This window comes from Sorex fumeus, unplaced genomic scaffold (assembly GCF_029834395.1).
Source record: "Sorex fumeus unplaced genomic scaffold, SorFum_2.1 ptg000020l, whole genome shotgun sequence".
Lineage (NCBI taxonomy): Eukaryota > Metazoa > Chordata > Mammalia > Eulipotyphla > Soricidae > Sorex > Sorex fumeus.
In genome coordinates, this window is record NW_026606077.1 from 2462195 (window position 1) to 2486137 (window position 23943).

A 23943-nucleotide genomic window follows, 5' to 3' on the forward strand; every position below is an offset into this window, starting at 1 on the left:
GCAAGCTATCCGTGATGTATTCAATATGCCTAACACAGTAACAACAAAGCCTCCGATGGAGACGTTACTGGGCCCGCTCAAGCAAATCGATGAATAATGGGAGGACTGTGATGGGACCGTGATTATCTATAGAATTACAGTTAAAAAATTGAATGAATATTAAGTTGCAGATAAAGTGGAAGAAACTTAAATCATCCTATGTAGCAGGAATGGGGCTTTGCTTCCAAAAAGACTATCAGCAACAAATCTCATATTACATACATATAACTTTGGTCGGCATTATCTTGTTTCAGAAAATTCACAAGAGAAAATGTATGGATTGAAAGAGGAAAACATACCAGATACTGCCAGGAAGTCGTCAATACTTGTGATGTCATCGACAGCTTCAGTGAGGACATGGATGTGATTCTCCCATGTGCGCTTATACATCTCCATGTTCTTTCTGACCACTTGACTTTTGGGTCTCGAAGCCAAAGCAAGTGCAGCATTAATAATCTGTAAAGATGCAGAATGATCATGGTGATTTATTCGAGATCAGTTATATTATTCAGGTAACAGGAGTCCTTTTTTGTTGTGCTCAGGGCCCGTTCCTGGACCTGTGCTCAATGATAACTCCTGAGAGGCTCTGGTGGAAGTCTATGGTGCCAGGAATCAAACCTTGTGTACAAGGCAAATGCTTCACCAACATTACTATTGTTCCAACACTAACAGCTGTGCTTTTAAAAATACATTTCCATAGAAAAAAATTAAAAGCTCATGATATGTAAGACTTCCTTGATTTCTGCAGCAATTTAATTTGGGAGAATAATTTATTTATTATTTATTTAGTGTACTTAAGCTGGGGCTGGAGCGATAGTACAGTGAGTAGGGCGTTTGCCTTGCGCGCGGCCGACCCGGCCAATCCAGGTTCGATTCCTCCGCCCCTCTCAGAGAGCCCGGCAAGTTGCCGAGAGTATCTCACCCCCACTGCAAAGCCTGGCAAGCTACCCGTGACATATTCTATATGCCAAACACAGTAACTAGTGTCACAATGGAGACGTTACTGGGCCCCCTCTAGCAAAATCGATGAACAATGGGAGGACAGTGACAGTGACTTAAGCTGTAAATGCACTAAGAATTTTAACATCTACAACAATTATTAACTGCTAATAAGAACATATGACTATCATTGCATTCAATAACCTATACATGTAATTTGTATAAATAATGGTCAGTAGACTTTCAAGAACAGAGAAATCACATCCAAAGAATTTCTAAGTAAAGGATTCTGGGAAAGGTAAAATATTAGTCATTGGATTCATGTATGCAATTAGGCAATAAATTTCCACTATATGCAAAAAAATGAAACAAAACTTCTGACTTCCTTGAGTACTTATTGAAATCCACCAGGAGTCATACTTAATGAAACAGCTCCTATTATCCTGAGTTGCATAATGAACTGTTTCATATTTTACAAAAATAACAATAGGAATATATTTATATAATGGTCTCCTAGAGTAGTGGAATTTCCATTCTTCCTTAACATTTCTGTGTGGACCTGAACATTTATGCTAAATTTTTGAAGTGAATATGTTTTACTTTTGAACTTAGACTAAAGTAACACTTTAAAGAAATATTATCTCTAATATTTTTATCATAAATATTGAAGACAATGATTAAAGTATTGGGAGAAAAAGAGGGATTAGATATTAGAAAGTGAGTCAGGGCAGACTTGTTCAAATATGTTGAAAGACAGTATTGATTAGGAGATTAGATGCCAACTTTCCTGTTATAAAGGTTGAATTTGAAGTGATTCTTGGCCCTATAAGCATATTTCAATAAGGCATCCAAAGAAGTTCATATAGATTTCAATTTATTCATTTGTTTATACATTATTTCATGCATTGTAGCAATAATGCTTAGCTTGGACATTTTAAAATTACTCTGCAGGCTCACCCCTCACCACTGGCACCTTAATGATTCACCTGCATGCCTGCTCTATCAATTCCTAACTAAATCTCCAAGAAGATGCCCACCAAGTATCTAAAATTAATGGAAACACTGCTCCTTACAGTCCAAATTGACCCAGACCAAAGATCTTGAAGTCTTTGGACTACACGGCCATATATGCAGCTGCACAGCACCTCCTAATTCTGCAATTCTGAAATTCCAGTAGGGGCACACCAAATAAGATGGGAAAATAACATAGAAGCCAACTAAACTCAACAAACAAAAACAGTAACACAGAAGGCTCACTAGCAATAAACAGCTTAATAAATTCTTAGACAAACACTTAACAACCAGTGATCAGATACAATAATCTTCACATAAAAATTATTTTAATATTTATATAGTTTAATGTTGGAGCTGTTATATAATAAATTTTAGCCCTAGAACTGCACCAATAGTTGTTGCTTTTGTTTACATTGAAATACATTTAAAAGTTAAAAAATATATTTTGTGGTAGGTAATGACATCACAGCAAAAATAATCTTCCACCATAATTACTAAAACAGCCTTTGACCTAGTAGGAATAAGCCTAAATTGAGGCCAATATAAACTATTGGTGACTCTCTTTTGACTGTACAGAAATAAACCATAGGGCATGTCAAATCAGCAGTTGATGAACCACACACTAGTGTTTCTGACTCAGTTTGTGTTGCATTGGGGCCTGTGTCTGCAATTCTGACAAGCTGCCAGGTGATAGCGATGTCACTGTCTGGGACTCCCACTCCAATGGAAGTGCTATCATGAGGGGACTACTGCAAAGGGAAGCACAAGATACCATACGACACATCTTGTGCTTGTCCAAGACAGAGAAAGGGCAGCTCTGGAATAAAATACATTTCTAAGGATTAGCACTAAAATCAAATGAGTAAAAAATACATAAGGTGTTATTATAATGAGAATTTAAAAGATCTCAAAGGTAATAACCTATCCCAAGTAATGGGTAATATTCTGTAGAAGAGAGATAGAGTTGGATGAAAATCAAAATTGGACGAAAATCAAATAATACAATGTAAAGGGAGGAAATAGTTGAAGAGTACCAACAGCCTCGCCCATGAATGAACCCCTGGAAAGTGCAGGTATGTGGGACTTTGTGACTAAGAACTCTGGGTTCAATGGGACTGGGATCGGAGATCCTCTGCCCATATCCTCCTGTCTCTGGCAGCTCAGCAATCACACCCATAAGCCACCTCTGACTGCTGCCAGATAATCTCATCATCTGCCACCACCCAGACTGCATATCTTTCTCTCTCGGAAGGGAGCAAAACACGACACTCACCATGCCGCAGGACCCTGCGTCAGGCTGTTTTACTTGGGGCGTCCTGGAGGGAGGCAGGTGAGAGTCCTCCCAGCCCCAAGGGACCCAGCTCAGGCAGTCAAAAACCTCCAGAACACAACTGCTGTCATGCTTACGGCTGCTCTCCACAGTTCTGGCTGAATTTTACCCATGAGTGAACCTATTCCTGGACTGTGCAGCCACAAATGTGACACTTCATACTATACACCCTACCCATACTCTAAGAGTACCACACCACATTTGATGGCGTTCAAAGTAAGAGGTAACAAATCTTAGAGGGAAATACACACACACACACACACAGACACACACACACACACACACACACAAGACTCAACCTCTAACAACACGTAGTGATCTCTTATAGAATGGCTTAATGGCCCCTGGGTGAAATACAACAATCTTCACCCTCTTTCCTCTAAGGATACTTTCTTGTAGCATTTTCAGCAGTTATTCAGAACAAACAATCCAAAATATATTATTTCAGCTCTGCTTTGGGGCAGGGATTGAGGTTCAGGATGAAAACATCCAAAATATGGTAGTGGGAATGTGTAATGGTGGTGGGATTGGTGTTTGACTATTAGACATATTGAAATATTGTGGACTACTTTATAAAATAAAAAAAATTATGAAAAAATATTTTAAAAAATAGTACCAACATATAGGAGGAAATGATAAAGTGGAAGTGATAAAGATGAGAGAAAGAATCACTTCAAATGAGATGGATAACAAAGGTACTAGTTGATAAAAATGAGAGATGGAAAGCAAACATATTAATCAGTCAAAATAAGAAAGATATTTTTCAAAACGCCACTTTTTTCTATTCTGTAACCTAGAACCCTCTACTCTCTAAATAAGGTATAAAATCCTATACCTTATTTAAATTATGTTAAACAAGTTATTGAAGGTAGAGAAAAGTTAGTTTCTTGAGAATATATTTATATAATTTTATTTTTATGTGAAAGAAAGAAATAAATTTTAAGAACACTACTTACAGAAATAAATTACTTAACAGTACTTCTTGACTTCAATTTTACTAATCTATTAACTCATAGTGTACATTTTTGTACATTGCCAAAATTCTGGTACCTGTTCTGCTACTAGTCAGCTATGTGTACTGTAGTGCTGAAATGATATCTTCACAGATGATTTCTAAAGTACTGGAGGGAAGCCTCAGTAGGGGTATAAAGTCATGATGCTAATATATTTTCTAAGAACAGTTCCAGTTCTGGTGCTGATCCAATTTATCTGATTCAACACTGAACACTATGACAAAACTTTATCCTACTTGTCTCTAAAAGCAGACGAATTTCAGATGTTCTAACCTCGTTTAAGCCAGAAGAATGTTCTTACAAATGTTGTACCTATAAGATATTAACTATATATATATGAACAAAATATTTTTCTTTTTTTAAGCACACACCACAGTACTCAGGCCTTATTCCTGACTGTGCGTGCAGGGATCACTCTGGTAATTCTTGGGGAACTATATGGGCTGTGAAAGACCAAACACTGGTCGTCTGTGTTCAAGGAAAGAGCCCTATCTACTATATTATAGCTCCGGCCTCCCAAAGACTATCTTTCAATCATCATCATGCATAACTAAAGATTAGTAAAATGAATTGTGTTGCTTTTACAAGATATTTTCTTTAGGTTGCAGTAGTAACCCACACACACGCATACACACATATGTTATATATATATTATATATATCATAAATATTATATATATATATTCCATAACCTTATGGGTCACCTAGCCAACTATTTCACTTAAATAGTTTTCTCTTAAAAAATTGTTAGAGTTTAGTTGATGTGGTTAAACTACTGTTAACACTTTTGGCATTGATGTACAGAGTAACTGTACCTGACCACTACCAAACTGTACCAGTACCACTACCTGACCCATGACCCTTCATCACCAGCCCAATCTTCCTTCATCTCAGCCCTTCACCCCATAGCTTGTTAATCAGTTTCTAAATTCGAGACCAAGGGCTTGTCAGTGATCAACATTTTCTCGTCCCTAATTTTGCCTCTCTCTATTCCAGATGACTAGGGAAATCAGCTGTTATTTGTATTTTTTCCTTCTGACTTTCTTCATTTAACATGATTCGCTCCAGTTCCATCCATGCTGCCATAAACCTCATGATCTTTTCTTATACCTGTATAGTATTTCATTGTGTATGTATACCATATCTTCTTTATCTATTCATCTGTCATTGGACTTTGAGGTTTTTTCATACAAACATTTAATGCACTGAATAGAGGTCTATATATTTTTTTACTTAATTTTTTAATTATTATTATGATAAATGCAAAGAAACTAAATTAAATCTATCAGTTATATGGGAAATTTATTCTTATTTTTTTAAGAGTCTCCATAGAGTCTAAACCATATGACAATGGATAAGATGTGATAATAAAAGAACCCTTTTCCATTGCTGCTGGTAATAAAGTCTGGTTCAGCCCTTATGGAAAACCTCTATGGAGAAACCTTGGATATCTCTCAAAAAAAATAAAATGAATATTCCATATGACCTACAGATTCTACTTTATGGCATCTATATCAAGAAAGGACATAAGCATATCTATGTTCATTGTAGTTCTTAGTAGAACAGTCACGATATAGAAACATCCCGAACATCCAATGAGCCAATCAGTGGATAAAGATGTTATGAAAAAATATACAATAGAAAATTTAGGATATATACAAAAAGATTAAATCTCACAATTAACTGATGAATAGAAGTATAGGGCATTATATTCAGTGATGTAAGATGGTATGAGGACAGTTATCAAATCTACTTGTCAGCAGTGTACATCTTTAAAAAAAAGGACTAGACATTATCAACTGGTTATAAAGCCTTGAACTTTATAGCGATTACCAAAAGTGGGGGAAAAACAGAAGGAAAAGGCAGGCTAGAAATGACATGTTGACCGTAGGCCTTAGATACTGTGGTGGGAGGGAAGGTACAATGTAGCACTGTCCTCCTGTTGTTCATCGATTTGCTCAAGTAGACCCAGTAACATCTCCATTGCGAGACTTGTTGTTACTGTGTTTGGCATATCGAATACATCATGTGTAGCTTTCTGGGCTTTGTCATGCAGGCGAGTTACTCTCAGTAGCTTGCTGGGCTCTCCGAGAGGAGCGGAGAAATTGAACCTGGCTCAGCCACGTCGGCCACACACAAAGTAAATGTCCTACGGCTGTGCTATCTCTCCAGCCCGGAAGGGGCAATAACTATGTACAAACACTCTTTGAGGGACAGGAAAAGAAAGATAAAAATCATAAGTCAGATCAGAGTGGTGATGGCATTAAGACTGGCCTTAAGTCTATTAGGGAACTAGAGCAAGCCAATTTTGCTTAGAAGAAGCAATGGAAATACTAAAGTTTTGAGGTCATAGTCACAGTCCTCTTGTTTTTTTCATCAATTTGCTCGAGCGGGCCCAGTAACATCTCCATTGTGAGACTTGTTGTTACTGTGTTTGGCATATTGAATACATCAAGGGTAGCTTGCCAGGTCACTGGTAGGTTGCCAGGCTTTGCCATGCAGGAGAGATACTCTTGGTAGCTTGCCGGGCTCTCCGAGAGGGGCTGCTCGCAAGGCAAACGCCCTACCGCTGTGCTATCGCTCCAGCCCAAGTTTTGAGGTAAATTTTAGAAAAGAATGGAAAATAAAACAAGCCAGGATATTTAAAAGGAGAATGAACAGAATATGAAAATAGTGCAAAAATCAAAAACAAAACCAAAAAAAAGCTCAGAGCTAACATTTTGAGACTATCCTATTTTAGCTTCAAAATAACAATGCCTTTGGTTAATCTGATACCCACTTACTTAAATTTGTTTTGAGGTACAAGTGTGAATGAGATTGTATTATTCACTACTAAGAAAAATAAAAGTAGACTCAAGGAAATGAAAGCATATCCTCTGTTTATGGATCAGAAGGAGCAATTTTCTCAAAATGACAATCTTACACAAAGCAATATACAAATTAAATGAAGTCCTTAGTATTTTTATAAGACAAGAACAACCACATTTTAAGATGCAACCCAAATTCCATTAAAAGTTTATGAAGCCATAAAACTCTCCACATAGCCAAATGAATCCTACAGTAGGGGGTGGTGTTGAGGGAAGATGGCTTCTCTTTCTCCAACTTTAAATAATAATATAAAGCTATAGAAATCAAGGCTGTGTGGTACAGGAATAAAACAGATTCTCAACCCAATGAACAGAGTTGAGAGTTCAGAGATAGAAATCTTCTGGTATATGGATCACTAATTTTTTAAGAAAGGAACAAAGAATATGAGATGGAGCATTGAAAGTCTGTTTATCAAATGGTGCTGAAAAACTGATCTAAAATAAGAAACTCAGAAATATGACTGCAACCAAATCATGAAAAACTCTGTACCTGTGTATCTCAAGGCGATTCAATTAAAAAAAAAAAAAAGCCCAAACACAGAAGTTGTCCCCCACCCCCGGAAAAAAAAAAACTTAAAAATAAAAGCCCTTTCTCCCACCATGTACAAAAGTCAACTCAAAAAGGATTAAAAACCTTTATATCAGACCTGAATCATAACATATTCATAAAATACCCAGAGGCAGGGCATTTTGTTATATTGAAACTACAGATACCTTCTATGATTTGATATCAGTTACCAAGCAAACAGAGAAAATGATAAAGAATAGGATGTCATCAAACTAAGAAGCTTACACACTGTTTACATACTGCCAAAGAAACAATAGATACAATAAAATGACATCCCACAGACTAGGAGAAAATATTTGCCTAACAGCCATCTCACAAAGAATTAATATTCAAGATACACATATATGTATATGTATATATATAAAACTTGTAATACCAAACACTGTAGCACTGTAGCACTGTCCTCCCATTGTTCATAGATTTGCTCAAGCAGGCCCAGTAATGTCTCCTTCATGAGACTTATTGTTACTGTGTTTGGCATATTGAATACGTCACGGATAGCTTGCCAGGCTTGGCCATGCAGCGAGTTACTCCCCATAGCTTGCCAGGCTCTCCAAGAGGGGCGGAGGAATCGAACTAGGGTCAGCTGCATGGACAACGTGCAAGGCAACGGCCCTATCCACTGTGCTATCTCTCCAGCCCAACAAGGGGGGGGGGAGGGGAAGCAATTCTGTACCAAAAATGTGGAGAAGAGATAAACAGAAATTTCCTCAAAGAAAATAAACAGATGGTCAATAGGACTCTCGGAGGTGGGGGATTGGGAGGTGAGAAGTTTTATACAGTCATCAGGGAAAAGCAATTCAAAACAATGAGATATCACCTGAAACCAATGGGACTGGCATATATCACAAAAAAAAAAACCAGTGTTGATATGGGTCCACGTCAAGAAAAAGGTACCCTCATCCTCTCTAGCTGGGGATGCCAACTGGTTCAACATTTTTGAAAAACAATATGGAAACTTTTCAAAAAACGGAGTAGAGCTTCCATTTGATCCAGCAATTCTGCTTCTTGATATTTACCCCAGGACCAAAACATGCTATTCGAAAGGACATCAATGCGCTCCAATGTTCATTTTGGCACTATTCACAATAGCCCATCAGGAAAAAAACAAACAAACAACAACAACAACAAACACCACGTCTCTCACACGTGGAATCCAAAGAGACAAAGTAAGAGAATAACAAATACCAAAGGCAACAGAATTGAGTCCTGATCCACAGGGAAGGATAGGGTGGGGTGGATCGGATGTGGAGCTATGGGGAACTGGGACAATGGCGCTGGACACTGGTAGAGGGTGTGGAGCTGCAGCTCTGTATTCTGGAAACCCTACCATTGTCAGTATTTCCAATCTCTTAAATGCACCTGGGGCTGTGTGCCCTCTGGCCTTTGGCTCCGAGGGCAGCGGCAGTACCTGGCTCTGCCCCAGTGACCACCCAGCTAGTGGCCTCCATGTGGGGCCCCAAGCCCCACAGACTCCAGGCCACAGTGCCAGGAGTTGCATTTCCTGGGGCTCCTGTGGAAAACACCTTTCCCAATGCCGTGCTCGTCTTCCTTCCACAGGAGCGCTCCCGGGGCTGGGTGCTGGCATCTGGGTTCTTTCCCTGCAGCCTTGGCTCACGTCTGCTATCAGATGGTGGCATCACACAGTCCCGCTCCTAGTCTGGCTCAATTGGGGGATCCCGGATGTTCATAGATAAACCACTGCGAAATTCTCACTCAGCCTGTAGGTCCCTCTCTTCTGCATCTGCATGCCAGGTGAAGGAGATTGGGGGTGCAAACTGCCTGACCTTATTCTGGCTCTCTGACCTGGCAGCGACCCAACCCCACCTGGGTCTCCCCTACAGGGGGAGAAAGGTGATGGTGTCACGAGTTTAGGGCGGGAGGGATAGTACAGTGGTGAAAGAGCTTGCCTTGCAGGTGGCCAAGCCATTTGATCCAGGGCACTAATTATGGTTCGCCCAGCAAACCCCCCTTCAAGAGTGATTCTTAAACCTGGAACCATGAGTGCCTGATATGCACCCCACAACTTGGAAACAAAGAAAAAAGTACAGTAGTGTAAATCATGAGCCTTAATAAAAATATACAACGCAACCATGATAAACACAAATACTCAAAGCATATATTTTGTGCTAGGTATTATTCTAAGCACGTTTTAATATATGACTTTCACATCAGTTTAAAACAGCCTATATCTAGGTGGGTACAATTGTTGTCCCTTCTTTATAGGAATCCAAGGAATCCAAATGTGAAGTGGATCAGCCTTGTCAGTCTGACCAACCAAAGTCTGTTCTCAATTGCCACTCTATCATCTTCTGTAGCTATCTTATTATAAACTATAATGACATCGGTGAGTCTGTGTTTTATTTTGTTTTTCGGGTTTTGTGTTGTTGTTGTTTTGGTGTTTATTTTGTTTGGGGGCCACATCCACTGATGCTCAGGGATTCGGGGTTACTCCTGGCTTGACAGTCAGGAATTATTCCTGGAAGTGCTCGAAGAATCATAGGGGGTTCTGGGGATAGAATTTTAGTCAGCCTGCGGCAAGGCAAATGTCCTACCCACTGTACTGTGGCTCCAGTACCAGTCTGTAGCACTGTAGCACTTTCCTCCCATTGTTTATCGATTTACTTGAGCGGGCCCAGTAACGTCTCCATTGTGAAACTTGTTGTTACTGTGTTTGGCATATTGAATACACCACGGGTAGCTTGCCAGGCTTTGCTGTGAGGGCGAGATACTCTCGGTAGCTTGCCAGGCTCACTGAGAGGGGCGGAGGAATTGAACTCAGGTCGACCAGGTTGGCTGCATGCAAGGCAAATGCCCTCCCCGTTGCGCCATTGCTCCAGCCCTGAGGATTTTTAAAACCCCAGGAACCTCGCTGAAGATAACATTACAATGGCTGGTGTGTTTGTATGTGTGTGTGTGTGTGTGTGTGTGTGTGTATGTGTGTGTGTATGTGTGTGTGTGTGGTGTGTAGGGGAAATGGTGGGGAGTCTATGTAATAACATCATGCATTATAAACGTACATATATATATATAGCTATTCTAGCCATTCTTTAGTTTAAAATTCAGACCATTAAATACATCTACATTGTTGTGTAATAATTATCACAGTTCATCCAAAACTTTATCTTCTCCAAATCAAACACTGTATCCATTAAACACTAATATGTTATTTTATTTCCCTTTTTTTATTCTGCTTTCTATATCTATGAATGTCACTGTTTTGAATAACTTACATAAGTGGTAATAAAATATTTGTTCTTTTATGTCTTTTTAACTTCATATTTTTGAAGTTCATCCATGCTGTATCATGTAATTTTATTCCTTTTAAAGTCTGAGTAACATTCTACAATGTCTATATTACTATTTCTTAATTCATTTATCTGTGGTGGACATTTGAACTATTTCAAACTTGGCTAATGTAATTAAAATATAAATATTTAGTGGGGAGTGCTCCAAGCAGTGCTTAGTAGATCTGGAGGTCACTCCACACTGTACTGGACCTGGTTACATACTTCTGCAAGTTTAGTGCTTGGACAAACCCATGTAGCACTGCTCAGGGACCATTGGTTCTGGGGGCACTGGGATCACCAGAAGTTTTGGGGAACCATGAAGGCCATTCACAGAAGCATATGAAGCTCCTGCAGTGCCAGGGATAAAGCACATGTCCATTTGCACTCTATCCTGAGCTCTATATCTTGTTGAATACCAGCTTTCAAATGTTTTAGGTTTACTCGAAAATGGAATGCTGGGTCATCAGGTGATTCAAATCTAATTTTTGAATAAAGACATATGTCATCTACATCACCATTTATCAGGGAGATGCAAATCAAAACAACAACGAGGTATCACCTTATGCTACAGAGACTGGCACACATCAGAAAAAAATAAGAATAACCAGTGCTGACGTGAACACTGGAAAAGCGGGACTCTCATTCATTGTTGGTGGGAATGCCAACTAGTCCAGCTCTTTTGAAAACAATATGGGCATTTCTCAAAAACTAGAAATTGATCTTTCATATCACCCAGCAATACCACTCTAGGAATATATCCCTGGGGTGCAAAAATACACAACAGAAATGACATCTGTGCTTATATGGTCATTGCAGCACTGTTCACAATAGCCAGACCCTGGAAACAACCCAAGTGCACGAAAACAGATGACTAGATAAGAAATGATGGTACATCTACACAGTGGAATACTATGCAGCATTAGAAAAAAATAAAGTCATAAAATGGGCTTATAAATGAAGGGACATGAAGAGTATCCTGCTGAGTGAATGAAGTCAGAAGGAGAGAGACAGACATAGAGTAAATGCACTCATTAGTGGGAGGTTAAAAAAAAAAAAAGGTATGAGACTAACGTCCAAGGACAATAGAAACAAGGGCCAGGAGGTTTGACCCATGGTTGGAAGTCTGCCTCAGGGGTTAAAAAAGAGGCAGCTAGGATAGAGAAGGGGCTGTAATGGTTGGCAATGATAATTGGAAGGGGTTGCTCTGGATAGGAGATGTGTGCTGAAAATGGGTAAAGGACCAAACATGATGGCCTTTCAGTATCTGTGTTGCAAATCTTAATGTCCAAAAGGAGAAACAGAGAGACAGAGAAGAAAAATTCTGCCATAGAGACAGGGTGGAGAGGGTGGTGGTGATGGCAGAAGGGATAAGGCAGATATTGATGGTGGGAAATGTACACTGGTGGAGGGATAGGTGTTGGAAGATTTTATGACGGAAAGCAAATCAAAAAAGTTTTGCAACTGTGTCTCACAGTGATTCAATTAAAAATTTTAATATTAAAGGCCATATGTTTTCTAAAGTGACCACATTTTTACATTCTGTCAAGAAACATAGAAAGTTTCCAATTTCTCCACATAGTTACCAGAAGGGAATATTTTCTGTTGCCGTATTTTTGTAATAGTCATCTTAACAGTTAAGAATTTATGCCCATTGGGGCCTTGATTTATAATGTGTTAATTATTACAAATACTGGTTTTCCCTTTCCATATTTTGTCATTTGCATAAATTTCTGGAGGAAAGTCTTAAAGATTTTTACTAAATTTTAATTTGAGTCATTTAATTGCTGCATTTGTGTTCTTTATCTTCTGAATATTAATCTTTTACCAAATATATCATTTTCAGATATTTCCACCATTGTGCAGCAAGCTTTCATTTTAAGTCTTGGCGATATCCTCTGATGCACAAATGTTTTTCCTTTTTGTTTTGTTGTTTGTTTTTGCACCACAACCTGTAGTGCTCTCGGTACTCCCAGCTCAGTACTGGGGCGTTACTTCATAGGAACCATGCAGTGCCAGAGACAGAATCTCTTTCATTTTAACAAAGTCCAATTGATATTTTTATTTTGGTTTTGCTAACACTCAAAAGAATTTACTGCTGGAACCAGGGTCATAAAGATGTTCGCTATAATTTTCTCTAAAAAATTTTAGTTTTAGCCTTTACTTCTAGGCCTTAGCTCCATTTTGGGGAGCGATAGCACAGTGGGTAAGGCATTCGCCTTGCATGCGGCCAACACGGCTGTCCCAAGTTCGATTCCTCCGCCCCTCTCGGAGAGCCTGGCAAGCTACTGAGAGTATTCGATATGCCAGACACAGTAACAACAAAGTCTCCAATGGAGACGTTACTGGGCCCGCTCGAGCAAATCGATGAACAATGGGAGGACAGTGCTACAGTGCTACAGCTCCATTTTGAGTTAACCTTTGTATACGGTTCAAGGACGGGTCCAACTTTAGCTTTTTACATGTGAATATCAATTTTTCTAGTAACATTTGTTAAAAACAAACAAACTTCCCTTTACTAACTGAAAGATCTTTGCACCCTTGTTCAAAATTATTGACAATGATGCAAGGATTTATTTCTGAACTATATATTCAATTCTGTTGGTCTATGTAATTTATTTATGCCTCAATAATTTGATATACATTGTTTTGTAATTACAAAATACAAAATATTCATCTTTGGTTTTTCAATACTTTTTTGTCTAACACCTTTTGAGGTTTCATATAAATTCTAGAAGCATTTTACTTAAAATCAACACTGGAAATCTGAAATGAATCTCGTTGAATCTATAGCTTGCTCTGGATAATATTGGAAGCTCTCTCTTCATAAGTGTTTTTTTTAAGGTACCATACACTGAACTTTGCCCTCACACATAAAAATCAAGTGCTCTACAATTGAGCCACTTCTATGGTTGCCAAGTCTTCATAAGTCTTAACAATCTATTAAAATGGATTGTCTTTTCATTTATTTATGTTTTCTTTTGAGAATCTTTTAGCAAAATCAAAATTCTAGTTCTCGTTGTACACATGATTATTCTTTCATAAATTTATTCCTAAGCATTTTATTATTTGTGATGTTATAATACTGGAACTGTTCTTTCATTTCAGATTATTCAGTGTTAGTGTTTGGAAATACAGAATATTATTGTATATTAATTTTTATCTTACATTTTCTTCCAGCTTTATTCATTTGTCATACAAAGTGTGCCTATGCATAATCTTTTAGAGTGTTCTAAATATAAAACATTGCCCCCTGTGAAAAGTGATCATTTTACTTCTTCTTTTCCAGTTTATATGCCTATAAAAAAGCATTTTGAGTTGGATTTTGCGAGACAGTTAAGGACAAATGAGTTCAACAAGAAAGCAAAGGATTTATAAGAGGTCATATATAGATTCCTAAAACTATCACACTAATCAGAAATAAAATATATCCATAACTCAACTTTTATGACTGTATTTAACAATAGTAAAAGTAAAAAAAAGTAAAGGCCCTCCCATTGATCGTCGATTTGCTCGAGCGGGCCCAGTAACAGTCTCCATTGGAGACTTTGTTGTTACTGTGTCTGGCATATCGAATACTCTCGGTAGCTTGCCGGGCTCTCCGAGAGGGGCGGAGGAATCGAACTCGGGTCGGCCATGTTGACCGCTTGTAAGGCGAACGCCCTACCCGCTGTGCCATCGCTCCAGCCCATACCCATGGAAAAATTTTCAAGAACAAATGACCATGTGAATACCTTCTCTTAGGGCCATAGGTGGGAGCTTTACAGGTGAGAGTCCCGTAAATACAAGTTTCTGAGATCAGAAGCAAATGACAAAAATCTTCACAGAAGTATTCTAGATATAATTTAGATGTTTGAAAACTCCCTAAGGGAAATGAAAACTGCATATATCAAAGATGTTCTATCTTATTAACATTAAATATGGGGCGACGCATAGACTGAGGCTTAAATACTTGTTCCTAAGTACCGGTAGTAAGAGAGAGAACCCAGAATGGAAAGCAGATCCCTGTCTCTGGCTTCTGTCCATTCTTATTGCTAAAATCTATCTTTGATGCTGATTCTCGAACTGCTCCTCATTTCTTTTTTCTGCTTGTGACTATCCAAACTACTCTGTGTGTTGGATTATCTGGAACTCTTGGAAAAAAGCAAGCTTAATGTGTTTTATCTCCCCACAATTTTCCATGTGTAGGGTGCCTACTCTTTCCCTTGCTATTATACATTATTATATATGTCACTGTCACTATCACTGTCCTCCCGTTGTTCATCGATTTGCTCGAGAGGGCCCAGTAATGTCTCCATTGTGACAATTGTTGCTTTGTTTGGTATATCGAATATGTCACGGGTAGCTTGCCAGGCTTTGCCGTGGGGGCAAAATACTCTCGGTAGCTTGCCAGGCTCTCTGAGAGGGACGGAGGAATCAAACTCAGGTCGGCTATGTTGGCTGCTTGTAAGGCAAATGCCCTACCCATTGTGCTATCACTCCTGCCCATTATATATGTAATATTATTGTATATTAATATTACGTAAGTAAGTAAGTAAGTAAGTAAGTAAGGCTGGAGCGATAGCACAGCGGGTAGGGCGTTCGCCTTACAAGCGGCCAACATGGCCGACCCGAGTTCGATTCCTCCGCCCCTCTCGGAGAGCCCGGCAAGCTACCGAGAGTATTCGATATGCCAGACACAGTAACAACAAAGTCTCCAATGGAGACGTTACTGGGCCCGCTCGAGCAAATCGACGATCAACGGGAGGGCCTTTTTTTTTATTAATATTACATTATAATATCTAGGTTATTATGCCACCGACTATTTTTTTTAATATTAACTCAAATAGGGCATTCTGATATTCTAAATTACATTCAGGGCATTTAGTAATTTTAAACTTTTTCAATCTTTCCATTGTTTCCCTCAGGCATTAGAGTTTGCATTTTAGGGCTTTGTTTATATAGGCCCATCTAAAACCCTAACAAAAACATGAAAGGGGTGGTGACACGATCATTTGTTATAGTAAAATTTAAAATAAATATTTTAGGAACTGGCCTTTGAGGCTGAGCTGAGGATACATGCATTTAGTTTTTGTTAAGCATGCTTGTTTTAGAAAGTTTATAGTTTCTCCCTTACTACCCTTATGTTTTAGTGCTGACATCATTAACATTTAAGATTTGTTTATCCTAAATATATATTTCCTCTTTCTCAGACCATCCTACACATAATATGCAAAAATGCAGACAATTACTCTCAAACATTCTTTGTAGAAAGTAATATTTAAAATTAATTGTAATTGTAGAAAAGTAATCCAAAAAGTTGGACCAGTCAGCATTCCCACCAACAATGAAGAAGTGTCCCTTTCTCCCCACATCCACTCCAGCATTGGTTATTCTTCTTCTATCTGATGTGTGCTAGTCTCCCATGATCTACTCTGTAACTCTGTATCTCATGGTGTTTCAAAAAAAAAAAGTAGAATTGAGGTAGCAGAGGCAGCTGCAGAATCCTGCAGGACAATATACGCCTTGTTCGGGGAATGGATTGGCCTTGATAATCTAGAATTGTGCTTTATCGGGCTGGAGCGATAGCACAGGGGTAGGGCGTTTGCCTTGCACGCAGCCAACATGGCCGACCCGAGTTCGATTCCTCCGCCCCTCTCAGAGAGCCTGGCAAGCTACCGAGAGTACCTCACCCACACAGCAGAGCCTGGCAAGCTCCCCATGACGTATTCGATATGCCAAACAAAGTAACAACAAAGTCTCCAATGGAGACGTTACTGGGCCCACTCGAGCAAATCGATGAACAACGGGAGGACCATGACCGTGACCGATCAATATAATGTAATAAACATACAAAATAAATTTTAAAAATTTAATTAAATATAAATAAATAAAATGTAGTCAACAGTGTGAAGCAGAAGAAGGACAGGAGAGAGGAAGTGGTGTGGGGGAGAAGAACCAACACAAAGGATTTTCATGAATATGTATCTGAAAAATAATCAGTTTCTTGTATTTTATGACATTTAGTATTTGTAAAAATTTTACTTTCCGATTAAAAACTTTCTTATTGTTGTCTCTGTAATATGATCACAACAGTGTTTAAATTTAGAGTATTGATCAAAGTTTCTGCAATTCATCAACACATAAGTTTGTGGGACCCTCTATCCCAATCATATGTCACCTCTGGTTGACTCTAATTCCCACATAATCTCCTCACTGTTTGTTGATTGACAATTGTGTTTGCAGTCTATACATTTAGCTCATTTACCTGACCAATATGCCCTTACCCTTCACCTCTGCCCTGCTACTCCTTCTTCGCCACCTCATCATTCACCTAGCTCCTTCCTCCCCACAACCTGAAATTCTCAGTTCTGTAATTCTGTGTTCAGAGTTTATTATCGATCAATATTGTCCATATACTTTGTTTCTGTATCTATCATAAGTTAGTGAGGTCACTTGGTATTTGTGATTCTACCTTCGGCTTATTTTGCTCAACATGATACCCTCTACCCAATTCTACCCAACCGATATTTTTTTCTTGTGTCTCCACAGTATTCCATTCTTTACATCTACCACTGCTTCTTTTTTCATTCATCTGTTGAACACTTGGGTTAGTTCCATATCTGAACTATCATAATAACTGTTGCAATGAACAGAGGCATGTTTATACATTTTCTAATTAATGTTTTTGTGTTTGTAAATAAATGTCTAGAAGTGGAAACAACCAGTATTGGTAGGGATATGACAATAAAGGAACTCTCACTCAATGTATATAGGAATTTCATACAGTCCAGTCCCTGTGGAAAAAAATATAAAGATCTCTTACAGTATGATATTAGGAAACAGAAAAGAGTGTAGTAAAACTTTGAAAGCCTGTATGCCACGAAACAAGAGAACCCAGAAAAAAATGGATAAATTCTGGACTGCTATAATCTCCCAAAGCAGAATCAAGAAGATCTGGAGTATCTGAATAGACGTATTAACATTAATGAAATTGAAACTGTAATCAAAGTCTCCCCAAAAACAAAAACCAAAGTCCAGATGGATTCACTAGCGAATTATTCCAAACATTTAAAGAGGACCTACTGCCAGTTCATCGCAAGCTTTTCCAGGAAATTGAAAAAAAAACAGAAACTCTCCCAAACAGTTTCTATGAAGCCCATAACTCTCTAATACAAAAAGGAAACAAAGACACCACGAGAAAAGAAAACTACAGGCCGAAATCCCTGATGAACACGGATGCGAAGATTCTCAACAAAATACTAGCAAATAGAATTCAACTACTCATCAAAAAGATCATAAACCACGACCAAATACGATTCATCCCGGGGATGCAAGTCTGGTTTAACACTTGGAAATCAATCATCATAATCCACCATATCAACAAAAGAAAAGATAAAGATCATATGATCATATTAATAGATGTAGAGAAAGCATTTGACAAGATCCAGCACCCAATTGTGATGAAAACCCTAGCCAAATGGGGATAGAGGGGACTTTCCTCAATATAGTTAAATCCATCTACCAGTAGCCTACAGCAAGCATCGTCCTCAATGGCGAAAAACTGAGAGCCTTCCCTCTAAGATCAGGGACGAGACAAGGATGTCCACTCTCTCCACTGCTGTTCAATATAGTACTGGAAGTACTTGCAATAGTGATTAGGCAAGAAAAAGATATTAGCGGCATCCAGGTAAGAAAGGAAGAAATCGAGCTCTCACTATTCGCAGATGATATGATACTATACTTAGAGAACCCTAAAACCTCTACCAAGAAACTTCTAGAAACAATAGGCTTGTATAGTAAAGTAGCAGGCTATAAAATCAATACCCAAAAGCCCATGGCTTTCCTATATGCAAATAGTGAAAGAGAAGAAAGTGACATGAAGAAAACTATGCCATTTACAATTGTGTCCCAGAAAATCAAGTACCTAGGAATCAGCTTAACTAAGGAAGTAAAGGACCTGTACAAAGAAAACTACAAAACTCTACTTCAGGAAATAAAAAAGAATACAAGGTAATGGAAAAATATCCCCTGTTCATGGATCAGGAGAATTAACATTGTCAATATGACAATACTTCCCAAAGCACTGTACAAATTCAATGCGATCCCTATTAGGATACCCATGACATTCTTCAAAGAATTGGATCAAACACTCCTGAAATTTATATGGAACAATAAGCCCCCACGAATAGCTAAAGCAATTCTTGGGAAAAAGAAAATGGGAGGAATCAACCTCCTTAACTTCAAACTCTACTACAAGTCAGTAACAATTAAAACATCATGATAATGGAACAAAGGTAGAGCTGTAGACCAATGGAACAGGTGAATATGCTGACATCTCCCTCCAAGCATATGAGCATTTAATCTTCGATAAGGGGGCAAGAAAAGTGAAGTGGAGCAGGGAAAGACTCTTTAACAAATTGTGCTTGCAAAACTGGACGGCTACATGCAAAAAAGTGGGTGCAGATCTCTGCCTATACTCCATGTACAAAAGTAAGATCAAAGTGGATTAAAGACCTCAACATCAGACCGGAATCCATAAGGTACATTGAGGAAAAAATTGGCAAAACCCTCCATGACATAGAAGCTAATGGTGTCTTCAAAGATGTCACACTGCTGGCCAAGCAAGTGAAAACAGAGGTAGACAAATGGGACTATCTTAAACTAAGAAGCTTCTGCACCTACAAAGAAACAGTGACCAAAATACAAAGACAGTCTACAGAATGGGAAAGGATATTCGCCAAATACACATCTGATAAGGGTTTTATATCAAGGATATACAAAGGACTGGTTGAACTCCACAAAAAGAAAACATCCAACCCCATCAAAAAATGGGGAGAGGAAATGAATAGAAACTTTCACAAAGAAGAAATCTGAATGGCTAAAAGGCACATGAGAAAATGCTCCACATCACTAATAATCAGGGAGATGCAGATCAAAACCACAATGAGATATCATTTCACACCACAGAGACTGGCCCATGTCCACAAGAACAAAAGCAACTGGTGCTGGCGCGGATGCGGTGAGAAAGGGACACTCCTTCACTGTTAGTGGGAATGCCGACCCGTTCAGCCATTTTGGAAAATAGTATGGACGATTTTCAAAAAATTAGAAATTGAGCTTCCATTTAACCCAGCAATACCACTCCTGGGAATATATAACAGAGAGGCCAAAAAGTATAGTCGAAGTGACATTTGCAATTGTCTGTTCATTGCAGAACTCTTTACAATAGCCAGAATCTGGAAAAATCCTGAGTGCCTGAGAGTAGATGACTAGTTAAAGAAACTTTGGTACATTTACACAATGGAATACTATGTAGCTGTTAGAAAAGAGGAAGTCACAAAGAGAGCCCGGCAAGCTACCGAGAGTATTCGATATGCCAGACATATAAGTGGTACTACATGGAAAGTGTCATGTTAAGCGAAATGACTCAGAAAGAAACGGATAGACATAGAAAGATTGCATTCATCTCTGGAACATAAAGTAACAAAATAGGAGACTAACACCCAAGAATGGCCAAGATCAGTACCAGGAATGTTACTCCATGGCTTGGAGGCCAGCCACACATGCTAGGGGAAAAGGGAGCTCAGATAGAGAAGGGAGCACCAAATAAAGGGTGTTGAGAGGATCCCTCCAGGATGGGACAAGCATGCTGAAAGTAGACTATAGACCAAACATTATTGCCACTCAATGCCTCTTTTGCAAACCACAGCACCCAAAAGGAGAGAGAGAACAAAAGGGAATGCCCTGCCACAGAGACAGGGTGGGACGGGGGTGGGGGGGTGGGGGGAGGGATACTGGGACCCGTGGTGGTGGAAAATGGGCACTGGTGGATGGATGGGTACTTGATCATTGTATAATTGAAAACCAAGCACAAAAATGTGTAAGTCTGCAACTGCACCTCATGATGTCTGATTAAAAAAAAAAGAGTGTAGTAAGGGACATACAAGAATATACTGCCAGTAAAACCCAATTTTAATCACTTAAAAATTAATTGGCTAAATTCATTTTTTCATGTAAGTACTTTCTTCTTAAAGAAAGCCTCATACTCCCATTAACTATTTATCTTATTCTGTCAAAGTCAAACTACTTTCCATAAAGCAACCTATTGTCTGAAATGGTAAAATGAATGTAAATCCACTGCAACATTTCATCTGAGCTCTGTATTGATAACAAGGTGTTGACAACACAACTTGAGGGAAAACAGCAACAATAAATAACCCTTATTTTTGTGTTCTGCAATATCTAATACTTTGCTGAGACTGATCATTTCTCTCCACTCTCTCTTCTTGACAGTTTGTTTTAGCCCAATTTCTATTTTGATATAATTTTGTTGTAAATGACAAGACAGTGTGACTAATCATAGAATATTGTTGAGGCCCTGAAATGTTCCAGACAGAATTTTAAAGTATTTGGTTGGCCAAAGCATCTGTTTTTATCTTTTGAAAGTGTGAGGGTTCAAATCTGGGACCACGTTCAATAAAGGGCTAGTATTCTACTGCTGAGTTACATTCCTTGTCCTTGCTCCTTCATAAACACTAATGAAAAATTTATGGAGGTAAAAACAGTTATTTGTTTAATTTATACAATAGAAGACACAGATTTAAATAAAAAGATTTCTACTTTTACTTGCCTTCAAATATTTCTTTTCATATCTACAAGTGAATAATAAATATTAACCAATTATTCATTTGACCAGAAATTATCGATATGTGTGCACGGAGGTGAGGCAGATGAACTGTTCCTATCAACAACAGTACTGTAAACAACAGTGGAAAACTATATATGTGTACATATGTATATATATATACATGTATGTATGTACTATATTTATCTATCACTCTATCCATCCATATATATACATATATATATGTAGAGAGAGAGAGAGAGAGGGAGTGAAAGACTCATAAAAGCAGACTGGAAGGAGGGAGGCTGATGGGGGGCGCTGCTGGAGGAGAGTAGACACTGGAAAAGGGACTGTTATTATAAAATTATATGCCTGAAACCTATCATGAATAATTCTGTAATTTCACAGTAACTAAAAAATAAATGAAGTAATTCACTTACTTTTATAAAAAAGAAGAAAAACTGATTTTGCACCAGAACTGAATATTAAGATTTCATGCTGTCATATAGTTCTCTGGCAATATTTTTAAAAACAATTACATAAAAGTAAAACCTAATGTATGTGATTAATTTTTCCTCAGATATATTTTAATATGGCACTGATATGCATAATCTTAAAATAATTTTAATATAACAAATGTACTTTAGCAATTAAAAATGTGAATCGTGTAAGTATCTATAGATCTGGTTACCTCAGACCTATGGGTCATAAGGAAAATTTAAATAACAAGGTATGTAAGACATTAAGTACATAAAAGATAGTATGTGAGGGGAATTGCTATGGTATCCACATAAACTGGCAACAACATAATTTTAGAGTTTTAAAACCACCGTAACGACATCAACTTTCAATGTGATGAGTCTGTGCATTTTTTTCTTGCCAATTAAATGCTTAAACTACCAAATGCATCTCTCTTCTAGGACAGTTTTTACACATGTCCAAAAAGATCTTAATGTTTTCTTTCTTTTCTCACATTATAATACTTCATTTTTGGGAAATTACCCTGACATTTTAAGGTAAATTATTCAGTACTTGTCATCATGAAATAACCACAGTCATAACTTTATGGAAAATAAGGCATCTTGGTACAATGAAGATGGTGTTTAATAACTTATCATCAACTTCCACAGGTTTCTGCTCAATTAATTAGACCTGTATCACATTAAGATTTTTTTAATTTCCTTTCTCCTGCATGATAGGATTACATTAAATTTCTCATGAAGATTTAAATTGCCTTTGGCCATATATTTAAAAAAAACAGAAACAGCCTACGCTTGGGGTTAAAAGTAACATTTAAAGGAGTCAAAGTTTATTATAAATATATATACATATATTCATATATATCATAAATTTTTATCTTAATTCAGTATTCTTAATACTGCTTGAAAAAAGAAAAGCCTTATCCTTGGACAATTGTGTTATGGAATAAGTAACAAAGGCACTGTTTCCAAAGAGCTTGAAAAAATAAATCACATTAAATGCTGATATTTTGAAACTATACAAAGATCACTTCAAATTTTAAAACACTACAGGCACAAACACAAATAAGCACATAATTTAAAATGATGAAAGGATCAACATTTATATTGATTGACTAGAGAGAGATTCCTTAATTAAGTAAATATGAGCTAAAGAAAATTGAATCCGCATAAATACATTACTTTTGTAATTTGCTGTATGAAGTTTTACCTAAATTAGAGAAAAATTGTCCTGTAAGATAAAAATATAAAATTAGTATTATACATTATTATTTAACGTACTGAAAAGCACTTTAATTCATAATGCTGAAGGAAGTTAAAATAACGAAGACATTGACTCCATTAAATCTGGGATTTAAGCAATTTAGAAAACTATTAGAATTTGAAACAGTAGAGCTATCCACTACTCTAAAAGTAGCCTTGGTTCAAGTGGAGAAAAATAAATTGCAGGCTGAAGGATATAGTGTGCGTGTGTATGTATACTTATGTATGTGTATATGTGTAGTGTATATCTATGTGTCTATATCTATGTATGTGTCTACTGAATGCAAGTCATTCAATAGTGGGTATGGTGGATGACTTGCATTCGGTCCACTGGTTCAACACCCAGCATCACATATTCATTAAATATCAACCCCAAGAGCAGAGCCAGGAGTAAACTCTCAGAACATCTGGGTATGCCCTCCAAAGCAAAATAAATAAATAACTTTTAACATCTCTATCAAATTGGTAAATCCTACTTTATAACAAGTAATTTCACCAAGATTAATGTTTCATTCATGGGGCCGGTGCCCACATCCTGC

General features: G+C 37.8%; 1 protein-coding gene across 1 annotated transcript in view; it reads right to left on the reverse strand.

The window, feature by feature from the left end:
- CTNNA3 (catenin alpha 3) overlaps positions 1–23943 on the reverse strand; it is a 1757578-nt gene that overhangs the window by 537021 nt on the left and 1196614 nt on the right. Inside the window, exon 11 of the mRNA XM_056113567.1 lies at positions 339–495. Coding sequence (XP_055969542.1) covers positions 339–495 — 157 coding nt within the window. The remainder of the gene's footprint in view (positions 1–338; positions 496–23943) is intronic.